Source organism: Lepisosteus platostomus, chromosome 5, assembly GCF_059453375.1.
Source record: "Lepisosteus platostomus isolate fLepPlt1 chromosome 5, fLepPlt1.hap1, whole genome shotgun sequence".
NCBI lineage: Eukaryota > Metazoa > Chordata > Actinopteri > Semionotiformes > Lepisosteidae > Lepisosteus > Lepisosteus platostomus.
The window spans coordinates 8,561,899-8,587,636 of record NC_142615.1 but is presented as its reverse complement, the minus strand read 5'-3'; the positions used below and the strand labels follow the sequence as shown (position 1 = coordinate 8,587,636).

At 42.6% G+C, this 25,738-nt stretch overlaps 1 protein-coding gene across 7 annotated transcripts; it reads right to left on the bottom strand.

Annotated features, from left to right (window-relative positions):
- Positions 1-23: 23 nt before the first annotated feature.
- On the bottom strand, positions 24-13,419 carry LOC148663052 (uncharacterized). Of its 7 annotated transcripts, none has more exons than XM_088631340.1 (10): positions 13,041-13,411; positions 10,429-10,458; positions 9,530-9,559; positions 9,308-9,361; positions 8,696-8,806; positions 8,397-8,459; positions 7,707-7,778; positions 6,627-6,689; positions 1,223-1,285; positions 24-724 (listed from the first exon to the last, which is right to left on the bottom strand). In XM_088631340.1, exons 1-10 carry the CDS (start codon positions 13,138-13,140, stop codon positions 672-674), a joined length of 639 nt encoding a protein of 212 aa, XP_088487466.1. In that variant the 5' UTR covers positions 13,141-13,411; the 3' UTR covers positions 24-671. The 7 variants fall into 7 exon arrangements, with proteins under 7 accessions (XP_088487466.1, XP_088487467.1, XP_088487470.1 ...); XM_088631341.1 differs by having other exon boundaries at positions 7,707-7,769; XM_088631344.1 differs by having other exon boundaries at positions 24-642; positions 13,041-13,403.
- Between the last annotated feature and the right edge of the window lie 12,319 nt (positions 13,420-25,738).

The following is a 25,738-nucleotide window of genomic DNA, read 5'->3' as shown; positions in this document are numbered from 1 at the left end:
ATTATACTGTAAATGCACAGATGTTGAGCTCATCATCCTTTTAATTAAAATATATTTTGTCATCTATGCTAACTGTAGCTAAGATCAAACTATCAAGGTTACAAATAAATAATTATAAATTAAATATATGCATTATATTGCTAACGCTGATGCAAGAGGCAAGTCATAGGAACTGAACACAGAATGGATAGGAGTCACAGTGAATGAGAGAGGAATGAACTAAATTATTTAAAAGGATTAAAACACTGAAAAACAGGAGACACAATAAGAGATAGAAGATCACAGGAAATACCTCAGTAACAAACATACAAACACACAGGACAGGAGACACAGCGAGAGAGAGGAGATCACAGAGAATCCCTCAGTTTTAAGTAGACACAACCGGACAGGAGACAGAGTGAGAAAGAGTAAATGAAATACAGTGGGATTGATAGGAGATGGATTGTAAAGAGATTGGACACACAGAGATGGAAAGAAAGACGGTGTCGGTTGAACTCGCTGACTGAGTTATTTGACGTTGCTATTTCTTTGGCAGATTAATTACTTCCAAGCACACGAGGTCCAGAATTTCGCTGGCGTGGAAGAATTGTTCCAGGTTGGTCTCCTCCCATTCCTGCAGGTCAGTGCCCCTTCAGTCAGACTCTGTGTTCAGGGAGACACACAGAGAAGTCTCACACTGTGAAAAATGCTCCAGAGCATTTGTCCACCTTTTGGAATTCTTCTCCTATAGTGAACAGTGAAATAAAACCAAGAATGGGAGACTTCTTTACACAAAGGGTGGGGTGTGTATAGAACAAGCTGCCCAGCTATGTTGTTGAAGCTGATACCCTGGCTTCTCTCCAGACACAGCTGGGTGAGCTCCTCCAGTCAGGACAGGAGGCTCTACTGTACACAGAGAGGGGAACAAAGCTGATACCCTGGCTTCTCTCCAGACACAGCTGAATTAAATCATGGGATCAATTAATCACTAACTACCAGACAGTGTTGAAAAAACTAAAAACCTTCTCTTGTTTTTAACCTTTCTTCAGTTTTTAGAAAACCTGTATGCAGAAAAAAAATATTTCATTTTTTACTACTTCAACGGTCAGATCTCTGGGTATTTAAATCTGACTAGAATGTGTATTGTACAAAATCTCTTTTTCACTATCAGTGTTGTTTTTAGTGTCATTTTCATTACTTCTGCAGGTTTTATACTGTGGTTAACAGTTAAAAAAGTCCTCACTTTGTGCTGCTCTCGGTTTGTTGATGGTGGCGTACTCAACATCACTGTTTGGTTGTGTGATGTCTGTAAAGAACAGGATACAGGTCAACACTTACGTTAACTTATACTATACAGGTCATCACTTATACAGATGCAGCCATTCAAAGTGCGCGGTACAGACACATACCGGAGGTAATTGGCTATGGCGTCGTGCATCGTGACGCGTGATGACGCAAAATACCGCGGTACGTGATTGGTTGACCGACAGGGGCACTCGTGGTCTGTTGGTCTGTCGTAGAAAGACTTACTGTAAACGTCTTTACTGTGCCCGTTGTAGATATTGAATTTTACCACTGAAGGGAAATCTTAGTAGCTGAGCATAAAAAGAATAGGAGCATACTGTAACGCGTGTGAAAGCCATAAACGATATTAATTTTGGAACATAAACATACAGTATATAGCTGGTCTTGGTACTTTAAAGAAAAAAATACACACCAGTATTCCATTTCTCCATAAACATTGTAAGCTTCGAAGTCTTTAACGTGATACCAGACTCAACAAGCATACTTTTAGAATTTGATTAAAAGGGAATATAATATGGAATCGCGTATCTCAAGAATTTAATAACGGTATGATTATATCCATGTACTGCGACAGGGCTCTGTAGGGCTGTTTCGGCTGTCTGTTCATGCGAGCTGTCTTGTAGCCTACTGGTCTAGGTGGGTGACTACCAACTGGCAGGTTGTGTGTTCAAATCCAGCTGGTGCTGGACTTTTCATTTTTGTTTATTTATTTTTTAATCGCGTAACATAAACATATTACCGTATGCAAACTGTACTGTATACAGTATGTATATGTATATTTAATGTCTTAACTGTGCCCGTTTAATTGAATTTAAAAAAATTATTTAACAAGAACATTAAGCTGTTTACATCTTCCGCCTGAGAACAGTCACCCGTTGCTACCCAACGCAGAATGGTGATTGGCTGACACCATCTGACACCCCTCTGATTGGAGAAAAAAGATGTGCTGGTTTGCTATACATACTGTACCAGGAAGAGGATTTCTTTCTATTCAAAACGTGTATTTTAAAAGTTTAAGAAGTAAAAACCTTACAGCGTACACAGATTTCTAAACTGATCAGGATCGTTATCTTTGTCTTATGCATAATAATGTTCACCGCTCTGTCCAGCAAATTAATAATAAACTTTATTTTATATAGCGTTTTAAACGAATAAGTAATTAGATTGCTCATAAACCTAATCACTTGCTTTTTCTTTTTATTTAGGCTCAGATTTCAACTATAGATCGTATTATTAATAACCATAAGAACAACCAACCAACAAAAACAACCATATAAACATAATACCAACCAAAAACATAGATAACAACCACAATACAAAATCAAATATATCAAACCATTTTACTCTCGCAAAGTCCTCCAATTATCATAATCCCGCCCCTTATGCAAAACCAAACCTTCCTCCCATCCCAGTTTATCATGTTTATCATAAACAAAATCCACCTCAATTTTCAACATAAAGCATTACACAAAATCAATACCTCAACACTCCATACTCAACAACGATAATTCACAAACAGCCAGAACATGTAACTACACATTCCCAAACAAACCTAATTTCCATAGCCCCGCCCCTTATGCAAAACCAACATCCCTCCCCTGTTCTCTCTCTCCCCTGGCGGTTGTAATTGTTTTTATTTTCAAATAAATTTTAGCAAAGTCATGTATTTTAAAAATCTTAAGATTTTTATATTTATGTCTTTATTTAGTGGTTTCATTAGTGACAAAGGCTAAACTTTCTTGGAAAAATGTCTTTTATGTAAACCATGTTTGCTATTAATTAATTCAGGGCTAAAATATGTTCATTGTCTTCTAATGAAAGAAGGGTTCCTTTCGCCGTAGTCGGGAGCCTAGCCTTTAACTAGTAAGTACTGTACTTACTGGGTTTTTGAGGGGGGGGAGGTGTCTTTCGCTGGAAATCTCGCCTCCTACTTTGAAAATACCCGTGAAACCGGTTCAATTCGTCACAGCCAGCACTCCTGCAGAGAGGGGGGTTGTACTTGCAGTGTATACAGTACACGCGTTCTGCTCTTCGTTAATGTCTAAGCCGGAACATATCATTATATCTCATTTTGTATTTCTTAAAAAAAAATTGTTTTCCCAGCCAAACAGTATTGTTTTTAACCTGTAAAGCGCTTTGAGGAGCCACCTTTAAAGGCGCCATATACAATAAAGTTCATTATTATTACTATTGTAAATTTGCTGGACAGAGAGGTGAACATTATTACACAGAAGACAAAGATAGCGATTTACGTTGCATTGTGTATCGTGCTGCTTTAATACAGTTTTAAATAATTGAAAGTCTAAACAGTATCAGCTTTATTTATGGGTTTTAAATAAAGGTGATTTAAACGCGATTTAAATCAATATAAATGTTTATATTGTAACGCATAGGTGACTATTCATTGTTATTAAAATGACTTAAATTCGATCATGTTGTGATATTTAGAAATATACATTTGTTTGGTGCGAGTGAAGTTTTATTTAATCTCTGAGCCATACTGATTCTTCTGGAAGCCAGTTTCCGCCAGGGAGTAAAAAAAAAACACACTATGGTATTCTCTCCAATGCAGTGCAGTTAAAAACATACCTCTGATGCTGCTCCTAAATGAATATCGTTTATGACCATCAGAAGCTTTAAGCTTTATTTTGAATTATATTTAACCCTATTTTTTCTTTAGTTTTGTATTTAACTTATTATAATAATAGTCAGACTTAATGTATATTTGAACAATGAAAATATATTTTTACAAGATTTTACATTAAGCACTTAAAATGAATATGGTTAATAATAGTAAACTGTAACATGCTGTAACAAGATCGGTTAAACTGTGAAGAAAATGCTTTCAGAGAAAATGTTTCAGGTGTGAAGAACATAGATCTCCAATGCAATTTCAACCAAACCTGTTCCCACACACCCTGCCCCCACTACCATTAGAATATACACAAACATTTTAGCGTTTCATTCTGAGCAGAAGACCCTCACACCTGAAGAGTGCTGGCTGTGACGAATTAAACCGGTTTTACAGGTTTCAATCACAGACCATGTGACATGGGACTCAGTAAACTAACAGCACCACTGGATTTGCTAATACCGAACCAAAATCCGCAATATGGAAACAGAACCTGTGTGATTGTTGATAGATGATGTACTCGTAACATTTTTTCAAGACGAACTACAACATTTAAAAAATGACTTGTATGTACTTGATATCTCTAATCAATCCACGGGTCCCAGCACAAAACGAAAGTAAAACGCATACCGTTTCGCGCTTCTTATTAGTTGCTCAAAAGTAATTTGACCGTATGAAATGCATAATATAAACCTAGAAACATATACGTGAGCAGTACTTAAGCACTGTAGTATCGGTGTTAAGACATACCTCTCAAATACTGTAAATCAAGTTAAAAATATCTCAAGACCGATTCTGGTCGTAATGAAACCATGTTTCGTGTATGTTTTCTTTTTCATCTTGAAATAATTCATTTCTAAATACCTTTTTCACTGTTAACATCTTGGAGCAACTCTGCGACAAAATATACACTCTGACAGTTCATCCTGCTACCAACATTAAATAAAACAAATCTTAAGATTTCTATATTTATGTCTTTATTTAGTGGTTTCATTAGTGACAAAGGCTAAACTTTCTTGGAAAAATGTATTGTATGTGTTGCAGAAAAAACTGACTTGCTTTAACAAAATATGTTTACAAATCCTTTCACCTGGCATTTTCGTAGTTAGAAATTATGGAACGCTCTGTTAAAAGCAAGGGAGTTTTTATGTCCGTTGCAGTTCTTTTGCAACATGAATATAATTATATCGTTATTAATTTCTTGAGATACGCGATTCCATATTATATTCCCTTTTAATCAAATTCTAAAAGTATGCTTGTTGACTCCGGTATCACGTTAGTTAAAGACTTCAAAGCTTACAATGTTTAGGGAGAAATGGAATACTGGTGTGTATTTTTTTCTTTAAAGTACCGAGACCAGCCATATACTGTATGTTTATGTTAAGATTTCCTTTCAGTGGTAAAATTAGATATGAATATTCAATACTTAAACGGGCACAGTTAAGACATTAAATATACATATACATATTGTATACAGTACAGTTTGCATACGGTAATATGTTTATGTTACGCGATTAAAAAATAAATAAATAAAACTGGAAGGTCCAGCACCAGCTGGATTCAAACACACAACCTGCCAGTTGATAGTCATACACCTAGACCAGTAGGCTACAAGACAGCTCACGTGAGCAGGCAGGCGAAACAGCCCTACATAGCCCTGCCGCAGTACACGGATATAATCATACCGTTATTAAATTCTTGAGATACGCGATTCCATATTATATTCCCTTTTAATCAAATTCTAAACGTATGCTTGTTGACTCCGGTTTCACGTTAGTTAAAGACTTCGAAGCTTACAATGTTTAGGGAGAAATGGAATACCGGTGTGTATTTTTCCTTGTGATATTTTAAGCTCTAGTTGAATGATAGGTGTCGCATTTTAAATCATTTTCGTAGTTAGAAATTATGAAACGCCCTGTTAAAAGCAAGGAAGTTTTTATGCCCGTTGAAGTAAAACAAAATGCCTGACAAAGTATGGCTTGGACAGATTCCAAGTGCTTGTACAAATGTGGTAAAGAAATTATACTTTGAGTATACAGCTTGTCCAAAGTCATCCATTATTAATACTATTAGTAATATGTTCAGTAAAGGCTTTGATGCATAAATATTTCTGATAAAGGTAGGTTGTGTACTTTTGTCCAACTGAGCAATCTTGCTTTCATAAAATATACCAACATTTTAATGACTGATGATTAACATGCTGTAATACACAGTTCACAATTAAAGGCTCAAATGCTGTACATGAGAGGTTAAGCTCCCCCTGGCGGTTTTACAAGGCAACGCCGGATAGTTAGTCACGTGACACACGTGAACCGCGTGATACCCCGGTGGGCGTGTCGCGGTATGCCGCGAAATACCTCACCCATTTTGAATGGCTGCATCTGTACTAACACTTAAACAACACTTACATTAACTGTACAGAACGACAGGACTCACTGTTCACACTTGTATTGACACTGTACATGACAACAGAACTCACTGTTCACACTCGTATCGACGCTGTACACGACAACAGGACTCACTGTTCACACTCGTATTGACAACGTACTGAACAACAGGACTCACTTTTCACACTCGTATTGACGCTGTACACAACAACAGGACTCACTCTTATTACACTTGTTCACACTTATTAAAACTGGACAGAGCAACAAGAAGTTATGTTTTAAAATTTCTGCTAGTTTTATAAGTATAAGTAAAAGGTCCTCACTTTGTGCAGCTTGGGATTTGTTGACTGTGGAGTATTCAACAGCAGTATCTGTCTGTATTAATTCTGCAAAGAATAAAACACATGTTCTCACCCATTAACACTGTGCAGAACAACAGTGATCTCGGTGTGTTAACACTGTACAGAACAGGACTCACTGTTCACAGTCATATTGACACTGTACAGAACAATAGGACTCATTGTTTACACTCGTATTGACACTGTACAGAACAATAGGACTCACTTTTCACACTCGTATTGACGCTGTACACAACAACAGGACAGATGTGATCTATCCACCCTCCCAGATGTGATGTCGGGCCTTTGCAGAACCTACCTCACGTCACCAGTTCCACCCCTCCAGCATTACTGTTCCCCACTTCTCCAGCTGGGCAGACTGGAGCCACAACAGGAGGTTACAACAGCAGCGTCTGCATCGGGGGCCTCGAACCCACGACCCGAACTGCACGCGGTCACAGCACGCCACCGAGGCCTACCAGCAGGCAGCTGCTCCTTGGGTTCGGAAGGCACTGGACTAGGAACGGGTCCAAGCCACCAGGGGGAGCTTACTGCGCTCTCTCGGGTCAACTGAGAGCTCCCTGCTGTGAAGTCACAGGAGGAACTGGTGCAGTCTGACCAAGAGACACTGGGAAATCTCCTGAGGGGCCCCTCCAGGGGCCTTCTGTCATAATCTCAAACACAATCTCAGTGGAGCCCCGCCTCAACCTGTCTGACTGTCCGAACCTGTGGCTCCTCCTCCTGCTGAGCAGGATCACTGCTGTGACAGCTCATCATCACTGGAGTAAAACTGACCCGTCTCTGGATGGTCTTATCCCAGCTCCCCTTCCCTCTCTCGATGTCTCCTGTGTCTGTAGGTGTTCCACAGGGAAACCAGTTCGACATTAAGTGCTCATCCTCTCACTACACTGTTTCCTGGTTGGTACCACCAAGGGAACACAGTGTTTCAATGGTTGGAAGGAAAAGGCACAATTTTTTAAAAAACCCGCAGAGCCACTTTATACTTCTGATGACGATAGAAGGGACATATTTACAAGTACTGTTATAAAAGGTCTCGGATCTCACCGTTACCGGCTGGGAGTGGAGTTTGCGCCAGGCAGTAATCGGAATCCGTTTTCTCCAGGCGTTCTGAAAAAACTCAAAACACATGATGAGAGACCGCAGTTTTAAAATTAGTTGAATGCAGATCGTGGACCGCTGGTTTTCTAACTGAACCAAACTTGCTCACGCTGGATCCCTTAAAACCCACAAACCCACAAACTCAGGACAGTCAGGACAGTGAAGGAGTCCTCATGGAGGAGATCAGATACAGTGAGAGAAGAGCCTAAGTCAGACAGAGACAGGATCAGAGACACAGTGGAGAATCAGGACAGTGAAGGAGTCCTCATGGAGGAGATCAGATACACTGAGAGAAGATCCACAGACAGAGAGAGGATCAGAGACACAGCGGAGAGTCAGGACAGTGAAGGAGTCCTCATGGAGGAGATCAGATACACAGAGAGAAGAGCCACAGTCAGACAGAGACAGGATCAGAGACACAGGGGAGAATCAGGACAGTGAAGGAGTCCTCATGGAGGAGATCAGAGATACTGAGAGAAGATCCACAGTCAGACAGAGACAGGATCAGAGACACAGGGGAGAATCAGGACAGTGAAGGAGTCCTCGTGGAGGAGATCAGATACACAGAGAAGATCCATAGACAGAGACAGGATCAGACACACAGTGGAGAGTTAGGACAGTGATCCCTGTACTCACGGCTTGCTCTAGCTCCTGTGTCCTTGATGACTTCATAGAAAGGCTCTGGCTTTGTCTGACTGTCTGCAGAGAGAGGAGAACGGACAGGGTGGGTATCTGTAAAGGTGTGGCTGGGGGTCCCATAGAACCAGGATTGGGGACCCCTGAATGATGTCATCAGTTAGCACTGGAGATTCAGAGTTCAGCTGGAATGAAGACTTAGAGATGTGGGTGTGTGGGGGGGGGACCCCTGGACCCCTGTTCTAGATGATTGATCTCCAGAGCATGGGCGGGGGAATGGAGAGATGAGTGGATCCTACCTCTGGGTCTCCTTCTCTTTCTGTGACACAGGATCCCCAGCACGAGCACACAGCACATCAGTAGGACTCCTAGTGAAGACCAGATCGCAGCCCAGTTCATTTGCCTCTCCTCTGTAGACACACCAGAGAGCGTGCTGAGATAATTCAGACACGTGCAGAGGAGTGTACACTGGAGGCTGTTTCATGATGCACTAGCAGTGTTCACAGGGTGAACACTCCTGGTGTTCACAGTGCACTCCCAGTATTCCCACTGCACTCCTAGTTTTCACAGGGTGCCCAGAGCACTCCTCATGTTCACAGGGTGCCCAGATCACTCCTGGTGTTCACAGAGTACCCAGAGCACTCCTCGTGTTCACGGGGTGCCCAGAGCACTCCTCGTGTTCACATTGCACACCCAGTGTTCAGAGGATACCCAGTGTTCCCAGTGCAAACCAGGGTACACAGGATACCCAGTGTTTCCAGAGCACACCCAGTGTTCACAGGATACCCAGTGTTTCCAGTGCACACCCAATATTCAGAGGTTACCCAGTGTTCCCAGTGCACACCCAATATTCAGAGGATATCCAGTGTTCCCAGTGCACACCCTTGAAGTGGTATTCCAGCTATACTCACTGGGACTTGGAGGAGCAGAAGACTCTGTAGCAGTGGTGCTGCATGTTGTTGAGTCTGGGAATGAATAAAAGAGGTTGGTTCGGCACAAGCTCCAGACACCAGTGGGCGGAATGGACATTGTCATCCTTTCTGTACCCTTTAACCAATGTGCAAACAACGTATCTTTTATTCCTCATTTATATAGAGGCTAGGGACCGTTAATAAAATTATATACTTTCTCACCTGCACATCCATTGCAACATGCATAACAGTCTGAAAAAGAAACAGAGTTTGATGAGGCACTGCAAACCCATCCTGGCTAACTCAGCCCCTGCTCACCCTTTAACCAGCATGCAGTCATGTTGAGTAAGTCCTGTTGTTCAGTACAGTGTCAATACGAGTGTGAACAGTGAGTCCTGTTGTTCAGTACTGTGTCAATATGAGTGTGAACAGTGAGTCCTGTTGTTCAGTACTGTGTCAATATGTGTGTGAACAGTGAGTCCTGTTGTTCAGTACAGTGTCAATACGAGTGTGAACAGTGAGTCCTGTTGTTCAGTACTGTGTCAATACGAGTGTGAACAGTGAGTCCTGTTGTTCAGTACAGTGTCAATACGAGTGTGAACAGTGAGTCCTGTTGTTCAGTACAGTGTCAATACGAGTGTGAACAGCGAGTACTGTTGTTCAGTACTGTGTCAATATGAGTGTGAACAGTGAGTCCTGTTGTTCAGTACAGTGTCAATACGAGTGTGAACAGTGAGTCCTGTTGTTCAGTACTGTGTCAATATGAGTGTGAACAGTGTCAATACGAGTGAGAACAGTGAGTCCTGTTGTTCAGTACAGTGTCAGTACGAGTGTGAACAGCGAGTCCTGTTGTTCAGTGCTGTGTCAATACGAGTGTGAACAGCGAGTCCTGTTGTTCAGTACAGTGTCAATACAAGTGTGAACAGCGAGTCCTGTCGTTCTGTACTGTGTCAATACGAGTGTGAACAGCGAGTCCTGTTGTTCAGTACAGTGTCAGTTCGAGCGTGAACAGCGTGACCTGTTGTTCCGTACTGTGTCATTACGAGCATGCAGACAACATATATTTATATTTAATTTATATAGAGGCTGGAGACCCTTAATGTAGTTATATACTTTCTCACCTGAACAATCAGTGCTGCTTTTATTAAAGTCTGAAAAAGAAACAGAGTTTGATGAGACACTGCAAAACCAGCATGGCTACCTCAGCCCCTGCTCACTCTTTAACCAGTGTGTAGCAAAATGGAAATGAGCGAAAGAAGGGAAAGAGAAGAAGCAGGGGAATGGAAAGATGGATCATTACTGTCCGCTGTGTCCCTGATCCAGTTGGTCCAGGGGTCTGTGTCTCTGGTCCAGTTAATACAAGGGTCTGTGACTCTGGTCCAGTTAGTCCAGGGGTCTGTGTCCCTGATCCAGTCAGTCCAGGGTTCTGTGTCCCTGGTCTAGTCAGTCCAGGGGTCTGTGTCTCTGGTCCAGTTAATACAGGGGTCTGTGACTCTGGTCCAGTTAGCCCAGGGGTCTGTGTCCCTGATTCAGTTAGTCCAGGGGACTGTGACTCTGGATCAGTTAGTCCAGGGGTCTGTGTCCCTGATTCAGTTAGTCCAGGGCTCTGTGTCCCTGGTCCAGTCTGTCCAGGGGACTGTGACTCTGGTCCAGTCAGTCCAGGGGTCTGTGTGCCTGGTTCAGTTAATACAGGGGTCAGCTGGAACCTATTTTAGGTTTTCAGATGTTCTTTTTTATTTGTGAATGTACCTGTATATTTTTGCAATACATATTTTTTCCTACTGTTTAGAGGGATATATACACTCACACACACACCCCCACAGTTCTGACTGCATATTTAGTGCAGCAGCTTCCTGTTGGGTTTCTGTGGCTTTTTAAAAAGCCGTTTGTCAATTTCCTCTTGGAGTTACAAGAGCCAGATAGATACGATCGACAAGAGCAGAGAAAATAGAAACGGTAAAAAAAGGCTTCCTTGCAATCTTGCAATTGCTGGCAATGTTTTTTGTATGTTCGTGTAAGGAAGAGGTGAATTTTGAGTGTCAGACAAATTAGAAAACGCTCGTGTGGAGAGGAGTGAGGAACAAGCTGCCCAGTCCATGTTGTTGAAGCCGATACCCTGGCTTTTCTGAAGACACAGCTGGATGAGATCCTCCAGTGAGGACAGGAGGCTCTTCTGCACACAAAGGGTGGTGGGAGTGTGGAACAAGCTGCCCAGCCATGCTTTTGAAGCCAATACCCTGGCTTCTCTCAGCCCAATTGGCCATGAGCTGTCACACAGGCCAGATGGGCCAACTGACACTTCTTTAAACAAAGGGGCTGTGTGGTGGCTCTGTGGCTAAGGATCTGTGCCTGTGGCTGGAAGGTTGCCACAGAATCCCACAGCCGGCAGAGGAATCCTACTCTGTTGGGCCCTCGAGCACAGCCCTCGTTGCCCCCGTCTGTGTGCCTGTGTGTCTCATGGAGAGCAAGCTGGGGTCTGCAAAAAGACAATTTCCTAATGCAAGAAACTTTATATGGCCAATATAGTGATCTTATCTTATGATCTTATCTAAGGGGTGTGGTGCTCCACACTATAACCAGAAAGGCTTATTTTTTCCATCGGTGTTTATCGGAGGACAAAAACAATTAATACAAATGATGTATTTGCAGAAGTAATTAACCAGTTAACATGGGAAGTAGTTTGTTGTAGGTGTGTCTTTGAGTTAACACTGCTAATTCCAAACAAGATAGCGGGTTGCATCTGCTCTACCAGAGTGATTGCTCTTACTGCGTCATATTAACCTGAAGAAAAGCTCCATTTCTCTACTAACGTCGATGCTTTTGATGCTTTTCTTCCAATTGCTGCTGCTTCTACTCCTCATAATCCTTTTCAGTTTTTGAGAACAAGATATTTAGCTTTGAAGCTGGAATTACAGAATATGTTTAGATATAAAACACGTGCAATATGTAGATATTCTGTCTGTGGTGCATCTCTTACAGTAAATTATCTGGTTCCTATCCTCTGTATCTATGTGTATACTGTACATACATACACAGTGGAAAGTGACAGTACTGGGACAGGGAGATGAAATGAAATGCACTGGTGTTTAAGAGACCAGTAAAGTCATATAGAGATCAGCAGAAAGAAAAAACCCACTGTTTCGGCTGCTGAGCTCTCTGAAAGGTGTGATGCACAGTATGTATAAATTATAGACCTATTTACACATCGTAATTGTGCCAAGATCCATGTATATGAACAAGTACAGGTTTATTCCACGCTGAAAAGAGAAGAAAAACAACATTTCATCATATAAACTTCTTTTTTTCTTCTCTTTTCAGCGTAGAATAAACCTGTACTTGTTCATATACATAGATCTCAGCACACATATGATATGTACGTACATGTATAACCTTTACTTGTTGCTTTGCAGCCTATGCATGCTGACGCAGCTCCCTACGTGATCTGTGTACAGTACATGTACATATCGTATGTCTGTGGAGAACTATGGATATGAACATTTACACTACAGTAATACTTTCATTTCTACGATTTTTGTCCTGCCTCCCAGCAGCTTTGTTTTACACACAGAAATGTAACAAAACAGAACACCCAAATATCTCCAAACATCTGCTGGATGTGTTTGTCGAAATGCACGTACTGTATGTGTGTAGAATGCTCTGGGACTCGGTAGTGTGCTGGGGGCCAGGTTATGGAAGGTGATGGAAAAAGGATGGGAAGACGGAGCTCGCTCACCTGTGGAGTCGCCGGAGCATCCGGTGACTTCCCCCACGCGGTTCAGAGGGAGCAGCAGCAGAAGGAGCAGGGAGATGAAGAGGCAGGCTCGGAGTCCCATGGCGTCTCTGCAGAGCCCAGCTGTGTCACACTCACACAGGCGCGGGTGTGAGCGGCACAGCTATTTGAACCCCCGCTGCTATGCTGGAGGGATGGGGCGGGGGGTGCCATGTCGCTTGGTTTCCTGCAAGTAGTTTCAGAAACTTGTGTCTCCTCCCAGCAAAAATGAGTGAAAAAAAAAACTGAAAATCAAGATTTGGAGACATTTAATTGCTCTGTATTTACACTTTAAGCAGGAACTGACCCATGAATAACCGGCTTACAAACCCCAGGTCGAGTCCAGTTGAGCCTCACTGTATGAACTGTGTTCAGTACTTATATAGATGTGTTGTATTTAAACGAAGCAATGTTTATTGCAACTTTGGAATCAGTCCAGAGAAAAGCAACCGGATACGTTCCAGGGTTGAAGACAGATGACAGGCTAAAGGAACTGAGTCTCTTTAGTCTAAAGGGAGTGTCCCACAATGACAGGCTGCAGGAACTGAGTCTTTTTAGTCTGAAGGGAGTTTCCCACACTGACAGCCTGGAGGGACTGAGTCTCTTAAGTCTAAAGGGAGAGTCCCACACTGACAGGCTGCAGGAACTGAGTCTCTTTAGTCTGAAGGGAGTGTCCCACACTGACAGGCTGCAGGAACTGAGTCTTTTTAGTCTGAAGGGAGTGTCCCACATTGACAGGCTGCATGAACTGAGTCTCTTCAGTCTGAAGGTAGTGTCCCACACTGACAGGCTGCAGGAACTGAGTCTAGTCTGAAGGGAGTATCCCACACTGACAGACTGCAGGAACTGAGTCTCTTTAGTCTGAAGGGAGTGTCCCACTCTGACAGACTGAAGAAACTGAGTCTATTTAGTCTGAAGGGAGTGTCCCACACTGACAGGATACAGGAACTGAGACTCTTTAATCCGAAGGGAGTGTCCCACACTGACAGGCTGCAGGAACTGAGTCTCTTCAGTCTGAAGGGAGTGTCCCACATTGACAGGCTGCAGGAACTGTCTCTTTAGTCTGAAGGGAGTGTCCCTCCCTGACAGACTGAAGGAACTGAGTCTCTTCAGTCTGAAGGGAGTGTCCCACATTGACAGACTGAAGGAACTGAGTCTCATTAGTCTGAAGGTAGTGTCCCACACTGACAGGCTGCAGGAACTGAGTCTCTTTATTCTGAAGGGAATGTCCCACACTGACAGCCTGGAGGAACACAGTCTCTTCAGTCTGAAGGGAGTGTCCCACATTGACAGGCTGCAGGAACTGTCTCTTTAGTCTGAAGGGAGTGTCCCACATTGACAGACTGAAGGAACTGAGTCTCATTAGTCTGAAGGTAGTGTCCCACACTGACAGGCTGCAGGAACTGAGTCTCTTTATTCTGAAGGGAATGTCCCACACTGACAGCCTGGAGGAACACAGTCTCTTCAGTCTGAAGGGAGAGTCCCACACTGACAGGCTGCAGGAACTGAGTCTCTTTGGTCTGAAGGGAATGTCCCACACTGACAGCCTGGAGGGACTGAGTCTCTTAAGTCTGAAGGGAGAGTCCCACACTGACAGGCTGCAGGAACTGAGTCTCTTTATTCTGAAGGGAATGTCCCACACTGACAGCCTGGAGGAACACAGTCTCTTCAGTCTGAAGGGAGAGTCCCACACTGACAGGCTGCAGGAACTGAGTCTCTTTGGTCTGAAGGGAGAGTCCCACACTGACAGGCTGCATGAACTGAGTCTTTTCAGTCTGAAGGGAGTGTCCCACCCTGACAGACTGAAGGTACTGAGTTTCTTTAGTCTGAAGGTAGTGTCCCACACTGACAGCCTGGAGGAACTGAGTCTCTTTGGTCTGAAGGGAATGTCCCACACTGACAGCCTGAAGGAACACAGTCTCCAGTCTGAAGGGAGAGTCCCACACTGACAGGCTGCAGGAACTGAGTCTCTTTAGTCTGAAGGAGACTAAAGACAGGCTGCAATGTCCCACACTGACAGCCTGGAGGAACTGAGTCTCTTTAGTCTGAAGGGAATGTCCCACCCAGACAGCCTGGAGGAACTCAGTCTCTTAAGTCTGAAGGGAGAGTCCCACACTGACAGGCTGCAGGAACTGAGTCTCTTAACCCCCTAGGCTCAACCTAGAGTGATACCAGCTCAAGCACTCTTCAGGATCTTTGATCAGCTTCTAGAACTTTGTCTTTCCAAAATCAAATCGTCTCGCGGGGGAGCCAGAGCCTCTCCTGCATTCAACGGGCACAGGGCGGGGTACACCCTGGAGAGGACACCAGTCCATCACAGGACACACACTGGACAGGACACCAGTCCATTACAGAAGACACACACAGGACACACACAGGACACCAGACTTCCAGTACTGACATCTGCGCCCCCCTTCTGAGGTAAGCATCTTGTAGAAAGAAAGGGAACTGAAATTAAGGCACATGAAGATATAAGTAAATGAGATGTGACTGTTAGATGTGTTCAGGCACATCTGGGTGTCTCCAAGCTTTTTTATGCACTGTAACACAACACATCCAAGCGACCCATAAGATGCCCAGACGTTCTGACAAGTCATTAACCCATGAAAACCCGGAAAAAAATGAGGCAGCGAGTTCTTATTTTCAAACTTTAGTTCAACATCAAATCAAGTCAAGTCAAGTCAAGTCAAGTTCAAGTTTATTGTCATTACACTCATATAAATGGTATATGGTATAACAAAATGCTATTTAGCTAGCTCTCGGACATAAGAAAACAACAACAACAACAACAATACAGTTGTGTAGCAAAAGAAAGGCAGAGACAACAGGCAGTGTGCAAAAAACAACAGACCATGTGCAAAAAAACAACAACAGGCAATGTGCAAAAAACCAACAACAGGCAATGTGCAAAACAGGTAAGGTAACAGGTTGTGTGCAAAAATATCCATCAACAGAATAAAATAAAGGGATAGAAATTATGGGGAGTGAGCTTTTGACATGTATGGTAGAGGTAGATTTTCAATGTGTGTTTGGGTTTTTGGTAAGAAAGAAAGAAAGGAAGAAGGCACTGTGAGGTTCAGATCATAGGTGAGAGTGAGATTGAGAGAGGCTGGGAATTTAACAGTTTGATAGTGCAGGGGGAAAAATTGTCTCTGAGTCTGGTAGTCCGGGACCGAATGCTCCGGTACCATTTTCCAGATGGTAGCAGATCATAAAGTCTGTCGCTGGGATGTGTGGGGTCTTTGATTATGCTTAGAGCTTTCCTCAAGCACCGTCTGTCATAAATGTCCTGGATAGATGGGTAACCCCAGTGATGGACTGGGCAGTTTTCACCACCTGCTGTAGGGCTTTGCGGTAAGCAGCACTGCAGTTGCCATACCACACTGTGATGCAGACTGTCAGTGTGCTTTCTGTAGTGCATCTGTAAAAGTTAGTGAGGATCTGAGGACATATCTTAGCCTTCTTCAACCGTCTTAGGAAGTACAGGCGCTGTTGCGCTTTCTTGATCAGACAGGTGGTGTTGAGAGACCATGTGAGGTCCTCGGTGTATGGACACCAAGGAATTTAAAGTAACTGACATTTCCACTTCAGTCCCGTTGATGTGGATAGGGGCATAGTTTCTCTGGGATGATAGTGTTAAAAGCTGAGCTGAAGTCGATGAATAGTAGTCTTGTGTATGTGTTCTTCTTGTCCAGATGGGATAGGGCCGTGTGTGTGGCAATGGAGATTGCGTCATCTGTGGATCTGTTGGACCGGTAGGCAAACTGGTACGGGTCCACTGTGTTTGGGATGGTGTCCTTAATGTGCTTCATGACCAGCCTCTCGAAGCACTTCATGATGACAGGTGTTAGTGCCACTGGTCGGTAGTCATTAAGACATGTTACTGTGGTTTTCTTTGGTATTGGGATGATGGTGGTTGTCTTGAAGCAGGTGGGGACTACGGCTTGGGCCAGAGACATGTTGAAAATGTCTGTGAATACACCAGCCAGTTGATTGGCGCAGGCTCTGAGGATGCGACTGGGTATGCCGTTGGGTTCTGCAGCCCAGAGAGAGAGAAAAACAAACAAAGGGAGGAAAGATATCCAAAAAATATGTGAACGAAAAAAACACACACACACACACACACACGAAGCAATACGCAGCTAGAGGTTATTATAAATCAGTTTTATATACATCTATTGTTTTTTTTAACATTGATATTTTTCATCTTCATAATACAGTTTAAGTGATATTGCAGTTCCATTTTATAAGCGTTAAAGGAGGGGGTATCAATGAGCCGTTTTGTTTTGTGATTGCGATATCTAGCCAGTTTTACCAACAGATCAAATGTAAACAGTCAACTTCCACATTACATCTTGCACAGTATGACATAATATCAAACGCCTTAAATCTAACATTGGAACTTAAATGCTTAGAGATATAGTTCTGCAAGTCCATCTAAAATAACTTTGTTAATATATGCAGGTGATAAATAAACGTGTCTGAGTATCTTTTCCAGCTTTACTGAATTACATCAACTTGCCCACCGAGGATAAGCGTACCTCCGTTGCCCGAGTAACGTGACGCCTGTGAATGACGTGTAAAGAGCGCATTCTATACCTAGTGGAGACGGACAACGTTTCCAGCGCTGGGTTTCAGGGGCTTTCCCAACCTCTCCTCGACCTTTAAACGCCTTACATAGTAAATTTACATTATCCTGTAATATGAATTTCCCTAACAGAAAAAAAAATGCAACAGAAAAAACTCTCATAAGGTTAAATTCCCCCCCACGATTACACCCTCCGATTAATCTGCTGCCTGGCCGGTGTACGCGTCGCCAGTTCGCTCCGGCTCCGCAGGAGACGGGCTGTCAAACCCAAGACGGGAATCCAGGTCCGGGCAGCCCCAGGGGTGAGTGAACTGCCGTCCTCTCCGGGCTTAGTCCGGACGGAAGCTCAGTAGTACCTTCTGCCCTGTTCACTAACTGCTGTAGGGTTCGTGAGGTCGGCGGTGACTAAACACTCCGCCTACAGGGAGAGGGACGGGACGGAGACGGTTATTCTCTTCTGGCAGTTTATTTTAACTGTCACATTTCCACCGTCTCTCTCTCTCTTTCATTTTTGTCCTGCTCTCTCCCGGTGCACCACTGCAGGTTGTTCAAGCCGGCTGACCAGCGCGGTGACTTCACCGCCCTTCCCTGTGAATAGCAGGGACCGCAGCCTGCAGGTAGGACGGGAGATCTTCCTTTAGTTCAACTGGCTGAGCCCCTGTTGAGTGACGCCAGTGACCCGGGTTCGAGTCCCCGAAGGTGGGGGGCTTACCTGAGGCGGCAGCAGTGAGGGCGAATCCCCACGTGAACCTGAGAGCAATACAAAATTAATATGGAATTGTATAACTAAGCAGCTAAAGTATCACAAGTGGACGTTTTGGAAACATTTTCACATTCGTTTCTTTTTTAAAAAAAACTTCTGTCCTCCTTGTAGTGGTAATGAGCACTGTAATGTAGCAAGCTGCACCCAGGCGGTTCAAAGCGCGATCAGAGCCGAATGCATAAAAATAGTCCACTATTATAGCTTATTGTAAACATGATGTGTCTCTTTCAAGTTTACACCTGAATTGAGAAAATCTATATTTTGTCTTACTCCAAATGTCATCGGCCAACAATTAATAATAATAATAAAAAACTACTATATAGTAAACCACCAGGGATTGAACCCAGTCTTTCAGCGTCAACAGGGAACCAGCTGCCTGGGCTGAAGGAGACCTCAGTCAAAGTACCTGATTTGGTCTGGGAGGTTGTTTCTGGAAAAATTTGATTCCGGCGACTGTACTGAATTCCGGCGAATTATACGTGATGGTTTTGTGTTTAAGGATTTCTTCACGGAAATCTTTAAGATAAATAAGGGGGGAAGGGTTATTATTTACAATTGCTAGTAATCGGAGAACAGCTTGTTAACATGATGTGAAAATTATTTTTTTTAAATAAAATAAATAAGATACAATGAGGTGCCCTGCCTAACGTAATCATTGCATGACTTTAAAAGCTGTAAAAAATGGTTTAGATAGTTAAAAACCACTTTTTATGCGCTACAAATGGGTGATTTTTCTTCCTCGTGATCAGTTTAGAATGTCTGTGTACACTGTTAGATTTTTACTTTTTAATTAAATGTTTAAAATACTAGAAATTTCATAAACGAAACACTTTCATACAGAAAAAAAATCACATTCTCCTCTCTTCCTGTTGTGTCGGACAGATCGGCTGGTCTGTTTTTCCCCAATCAGAGGCTGTGAGAATAGAGAATAGAGAATAGAGTCCCGCCCACTGCGCTCCGTCAGAGGCACCTAGAGCGAGAGGAGGAGCAGCACAACACGAGCTTTCTGTAGCGCGGAGTGTAAACGGCACCAATCGCTTCTGCGTTTATCACCTAGTTCTTAAAATTAAACAACGTATAGTAAATTATCTTTGTCTTCTAAGTCCCTTAATTTACTTTAAGCATAGCTTTCTCATCATTTAGATTTCTTTTTCATACCATCGTTAAACAAAGGAGGAGCGTATTGTAGTTCCTAATGGCATCACACGTGGAAAGATTATAGATTTGAATCATTTTTAATTTTATTAATTTTAGCGAACTACCATCTATACAAATGCCACAAAACTATTCTCGATTTCTGAATGTTATGTCACACTTAGTTAATGATTTTAAATACATCTAAATAAGAAAGTCAGGTGTGAATATAAACTATTAGTAATCAATAATGTTAAAATTAGCACTAATAAATTGTCGCACTCTTCCTGCATCTTGTAAAAATATTAATTTCCAAACCATTGTTCAAAGGTATGTTAAATCAGACTATGAGACAATATGTAAAATGTGAAATTAATGTGAAATTAACAAAAAATTAGGGTATGATATAATTTAAAATATTTTCTAACAATCAACAATTAATAATAGTCTTACCTGTTTAGAAAAATTAAATGTATTATCTAAGGGATAGGATGGCACAGTGGTTTGTATGCTTTCTGTATGTTTTTTCATAAATACAACAGGAGCACCAGATGTCTCCATGGCTCCATGGAAATCATTGAACTAGAAAGATATCCATCCATTTCTAATGGTGACGCAGTGGTTAGCATTGCTGAGGCCCTAGGTTCAATTCCTGAGGTATTGTATGTCTGGAGTTTGCATGTTCTCTCTGGGTTCTCCAGGTAATCTAATTTCCTCTTGCAGTCCAAAACATACTGTTAGGTTAATTGGCTTATGGGAATACTGACACTTGTGTGAGTGTGTGTGTTTGTGTATGTTTGTATGCCCTGTGATGGACTGACACTATGTCCAGGGCGTATTCTGCCTTGCATCTGCTTCTTGCTGGGATAGACTCCAGCTACTCTGTAAAGAGATTAGAAGATGCATGGAACTAAAGGCACTGTGTGACTACTGCATATACAGTGTTAGAAACCCACTTTGAGATGCATGTGAGCTGAGGATAAATTATTTTATAGTGCTGGTTTAAGGAAACAGCCTTTCCACCTCTCTGGGACATCAGTATCCATAACTAGTCTGTATTTAAACAAATATCTTCAGATGCTGGCTCCGTGGATCAGCATCTGCTATGTTTGCCCATTCCTTCAATTTATGTGCATCCAACACACAGTTCAATGGTAGCAACTACACAAAATCTAAAATATAATCCTCATTTCAGTATCTACTTAAACATTCAACAGTGGATATTCAGTGAGTCTGTTCACTTCTTCCTTTGCAGCCCACAACATCTCATATCTATTTGTCAAAAGCCTCTTAGAAGTGTTTGTGTCGTCTGTGTATTCCTCAACTTTCCCAAAATGATCTTTTTCCTACCTACATCTCTAGACTTAACATGCTCCATTAAAACTTACTTTTAGCCTGTGCCTTTTCTTCTACTACATGTTCTGATGGTGCCAGACAATTTTTGTCTAATCGTACTATCATTTCTTGTGGTCTGCAGATAACACTTTTTTAAGTCAGTCAGTTATTCTAGCTTTTTAGAAAAACTTTGAAAAACTGAAACCCCCATTGTAATTTTCATCCCTATCCCAGCTTCTCTTCTTTCCTCATTTCACCTTTACACTTACTACAGGATGTTTCAGGTCCACATTCCAGCTTCTATGTGTTTTTCTCACTGTTCAAGTTTCTCTTACTTTCTTAACTTTCTTCTACCACTAGTAGATCTTTTGTCCATACATCCTCCCTTGCTTCTTTTTCAATCTTTCTAGCCTCCTCTTTCAGTGTCTGTGATCTGACATCTCCTATTCTGACCATACCTTGAAGATCTGTATACAGTACCTGATATTCATTTCTAATTACCGGTATGCCATTATTTTGCATACGTTGTTTTGTTGTTGTTGTTGTTGTTATTGTAAAAACACGCTGTTACTAACACTGATTTAGTTTCTTTTAAAGGGTACTGGTGAAATAAGAAAAGCTTTTTTCTAGAATTAATGACTGCACACCCTGTTCACCGGGGTAATTAAATCCACACTGAGCAATCTCCAATATTTTCAGAATTCGACAGCCAGAATCCTGATGGGTTGCATTACCTTCAAGTCGTGGCACTGGTTTCCTATCAGTTTTCGAGTCAACTTCAAAATCCTCATCCACATTCAGTCCCTATCTGGTTTATTATCTGTCTGCTCCCCACCTTGCAACCTCTGTCTGTCTGACTCTGGTCTTCTAGCTGTCCTCAAGAGCATCTACTTTCTGTGGGTGACAGGACCTTCTCTAGCTGCACCCCAGAGCTCTGGATTCGTATCCCAAGTGATATCAGAGGCACCTACTCTGAGTGCATTTAAATCTAACTTCAAAACCTTTCTTTTCAGGTTATTTAGTGTCTGTATCTATTTCATTTTCTAAATATGGTAGCACTTCGAACTGCTTGTCTTTCTTATATGTATTTACTTTGTAATCTGTGGTCCTTATAACTGTTTTTACACCTACTCTATTGCTTTGAGATGCTTGGATATGTGCTATATAAAATAAAGTGTTTTATTATTTTTATAGAGAAACATGATCAGATTTTCCCTGGATCAGAAAAAAAAATCTAAAGTATACTAGTTTGTCACTCTTCTCATCCCCTCTTTGCTAAATGGCTTTGCATACTAAAATGAACAATGTAACTGTACCTACAGTATGTTCTGTGCTTTCCCTATCCTGTTAGATATATAATTACCCGGATTCTTCTCCTTCTTGAAATGGTTCATTTATAAATACCTGTTTTCACTAACATCTTGCACCAACTCTGCAACCTGACAGCTGCTGAGTCCTAAGTTCATCCTGCTACTGACACTGAATTAAAAATCTTTATATTTCTATATATACAGTATATTATATTTTGAAAAACGCATGCAGAGGCAGGTACATGATAAAGCTAGTTTGCCAACACAAATTAAAATGAGCGAGATTCTGTCACAATATTGTTTGCGGACCCTTGTAAATTGACCTTTTATCAAGGCCCTAAAGCCAGTGTTTGAGATACTGTACAGAAGGTGTTTCTAAGCTCCTCTCAGACATTTTGGTCAGTGCAATTACCTGAGAAAAACAGACCACATGCACAGGTAATGAACTATTTAAAAAATATTAACAGAAGTAGTTAATTATGGTAGGAAAAAATGTCAACGTATGGTGGACTGCTTTTTAAATCATGTGTGTGATGCTGTATTTATTTGGTTTATTTATTGGTGAACAGAAAAACAGCCAGCAAAACTCAGAGCAACATCCTGCACAGCTTCTCTCCTGGAAGTGTCCTGTGAGCCACTGAGCTCTCCTCCTTCTCCTTTCCTAAACACACAGGGAATACAGCACCTCAACACCATCAGACAGACCATTAACATGACCAGTGGGAGGTCCTGTGCAGTAAATACAGTTGTCAGCTGATAGATAACTGTAAGGGACATTGTAAAAGTGATTCACTGGTGGCTAAGGGGAATGCCCTAGCTGAAGAAAGCAGCCTTAAGGCCTGGAGAACAGGACAGAGAAGGTGAGGCCTACGTCAGGATGGTGCATGCTGGCAAATGGCTGCAAGAATTACAGGAGGCTCCTCGGGCCTGTGAGACCATGAGGCTGCTGGGCAGCCCAGACTTAACCAAAGGAACTTTGAGTTGAATTACTGATTGTCTGTGGCAGTAAGTACAGCTCTTGACAGAGACCGGGTGCTGGAGGCCTGGGGACATAACCAGAAGGAGGACATGATCTGCTCTGTGGCGAGTGGGTTTGGGTCAAGAGGTTTCCTTCAAGCACCATGCAGCCCCGTTGGGAAGGACCGCTCCAAGTGCTGCTGACAACTGGATCGGCCGTCAGGCTGGAGGGGAAAGACTGCTGGATCCACGTCACTCACTGTCAGCGAGCTTCTCCAGAGAAGCAGATTTGACCAGCTACATCTTTTGTATTCTGCCATTTTGCTGTTTGATGTAAGAGAAGCGGGTCCAACAGGGGACCCAGAAAAACATAGGGATCAGGGAGAAAAGCTATTTCTGTCAGTAAGGAATAATCAGAGCTCGTGCTGGGTATGTATTGCCATACCACGTTACACGTTACAAGGAGGGCTGCTGTTGGGGGTCATTCCTTTTAATATGAACGACCATCTAGGTAGACTAGATTGGACACATAGAACTACTCTGAACATATATGCCAATTTAAAGGGAGGTAACTTAACGCGGCCTTATGGAGAAACAGCTAAAGTGCAGGGATGGAATCCCACAAATTTTGAGGGCTGGTACGCACCTCGTTATAATCACAGCAAACGTCCACCTGCCTTGCGCCTTGCCTGAACATACAGGGGCTGGTTATGTTTTAACAGGACACATACTGTAACTGCTGTTCACTGCTACAGGCACACAGTTCTCTTTCTTCTTTCACTTTACCTGCACAGACCTGTTCTTTCAGCACAAACTCACCCAGCCTGCATAGCAACATTCCCACTGAGCTGAGTCTGTGTCTGAGCAGTGAACAAGAGCAGGAGAGCAGGTGTGAACAGAGTTTGAAACTTGTTTTCTTTTACTGTCTCTTTAATTGTTTTTTATTCATTTTGGTCAGAGAGTTGTTGATCATTTCAGTTATGTGAAAGTTGTGTTTAATCTTCAGTTGCCTGAAGTTAATCTGTGCCATTGATGCCCTTTATGTTACTATGGACCTCATGTGACTCTTCTGACAGCTCCTGACCCTGTGCTAACAAGATCTGCAAACACAGCAAGGTACAATCAATACAGCAGCCCCTCAAACTTTCTGTTCACCCGCCATCACACTGACAGGACAGTGGACAGGGACACTCAGAGGTGTGGTCTGAGCTCTTTTCAAGAGACAGTACAGTGAGCAGGACAGGGACAGTCAGAGCTGTGGTCTGAGCTCTTTTCCAGAGACAGTGCAGTGAGCAGGACAGGGACACTCAGAGCTGTGGTCTGAGCTCTTTTCCAGAGACAGTACAGTGAGCAGGACAGGGACACTCAGAGCTGTGGTCTGAGCTCTTTTCCAGAGACAGTACAGTGAGCAGGACAGGGACACTCAGAGCTGTGGTCTGAGCTCTTTTCCAGAGACAGTGCAATGAGCAGGACAGGGACACTCAGAGCTTTAGTCTGAGCTCTTTTCCATATCTTAGTTTTTAAAATTAATCAAGCAACGTAAATAATTTATTTTAACTTAATGTCTATTAATTATCCTAAAGCAGAGTTTCCATAAAAGTTAGTTTTATTTTGAAACACTCGTTAAACAAAGCAGGAGCTTATTGTTCTTAATGACATCACATGTGAAAAGATTATAAAAAAAGAAACTCACTATGAGATGGCAGCAGTTACTCACTGAGGATACATTTTAAAGAGCTGGCTTAAGGCAACAGCCTTTCCACCTCTCTGGGTCATCAGTATCCACAGCTAGTTTGTTGTTTAAACAATCTACCTCTAAATATGAACATCTTGAGATGCTGGCTCCATGGATCAGGATCAGATACTGTATGTTTGCTTACTGCTTCTGGTTCTGTGCATCCAACACAGTTCAGTGCTAACAACTACACAACATCTAAAATACTTTTACATTCTATACGTTTCCATTAAAATACAATTCAAATATGTTTATCTCATTTCAGTAAACACCGAACAGTGTTCATAATGTTCTTTTATAACACAGCTTTCTGTGATTTTTTGTATACCTAAGCTTTAACAGGTGGTCCTGCATTCCTCCTCTGCACTATGTCTGGTCATGATTTGCTTTTTTCTGTTTGCTCATTTCAAAGAAACACCTGCTGCATTTCTAAAACTCCTGAGCTCTTTAATTGTGTAGAGATGAGCTTGTGATTCTCTGCAGCGCTCTGTAGGTCTGTGCAGCTCACACAGGGGGTCACTGCGCAGGTGAAGCACGAAGCCCTGGACGTACCCTGCTGGCCCACACGCTGCAGGGCAGAGCCAGGCAGCAGGCTGGGCTCACTGGCCTGGAGAGAGAGACACAACAGGCTGGACTGTTCGCAGTAAGAGCTCACACCAGGACAGTGAAATAGTCTGCACCATGTGGAGCTGTGACACCCCTCTGCCAAAACACAGCTGGAGGAGATCCTGGAGCCAAATAACTTCCAATGATTAAATAGCTGGATGGGCCAGCTGGCCTCCTCTTGTCTGTCACCATCATACTCTGATCTTCTCATGGTGTGTGAGTAAGTTAGTATTT

Coding starts and splice junctions, on each gene's coding strand:
- LOC148663052 (XM_088631340.1), bottom strand. CDS start 13,140: ATGGGACTCCGAGCCTGCCTCTTCATCTCCCTGCTCCTTCTGCTGCTG. Junction 10,459..13,040: donor ATGCTCCGGCGACTCCACAG/GTGAGCGAGCTC, acceptor TTTCTTTTTCAG/ACTTTAATAAAAGCAGCACT. Junction 1,286..6,626: donor CAAATCCCAAGCTGCACAAA/GTGAGGACCTTT, acceptor TGTTCTTTACAG/ACATCACACAACCAAACAGT.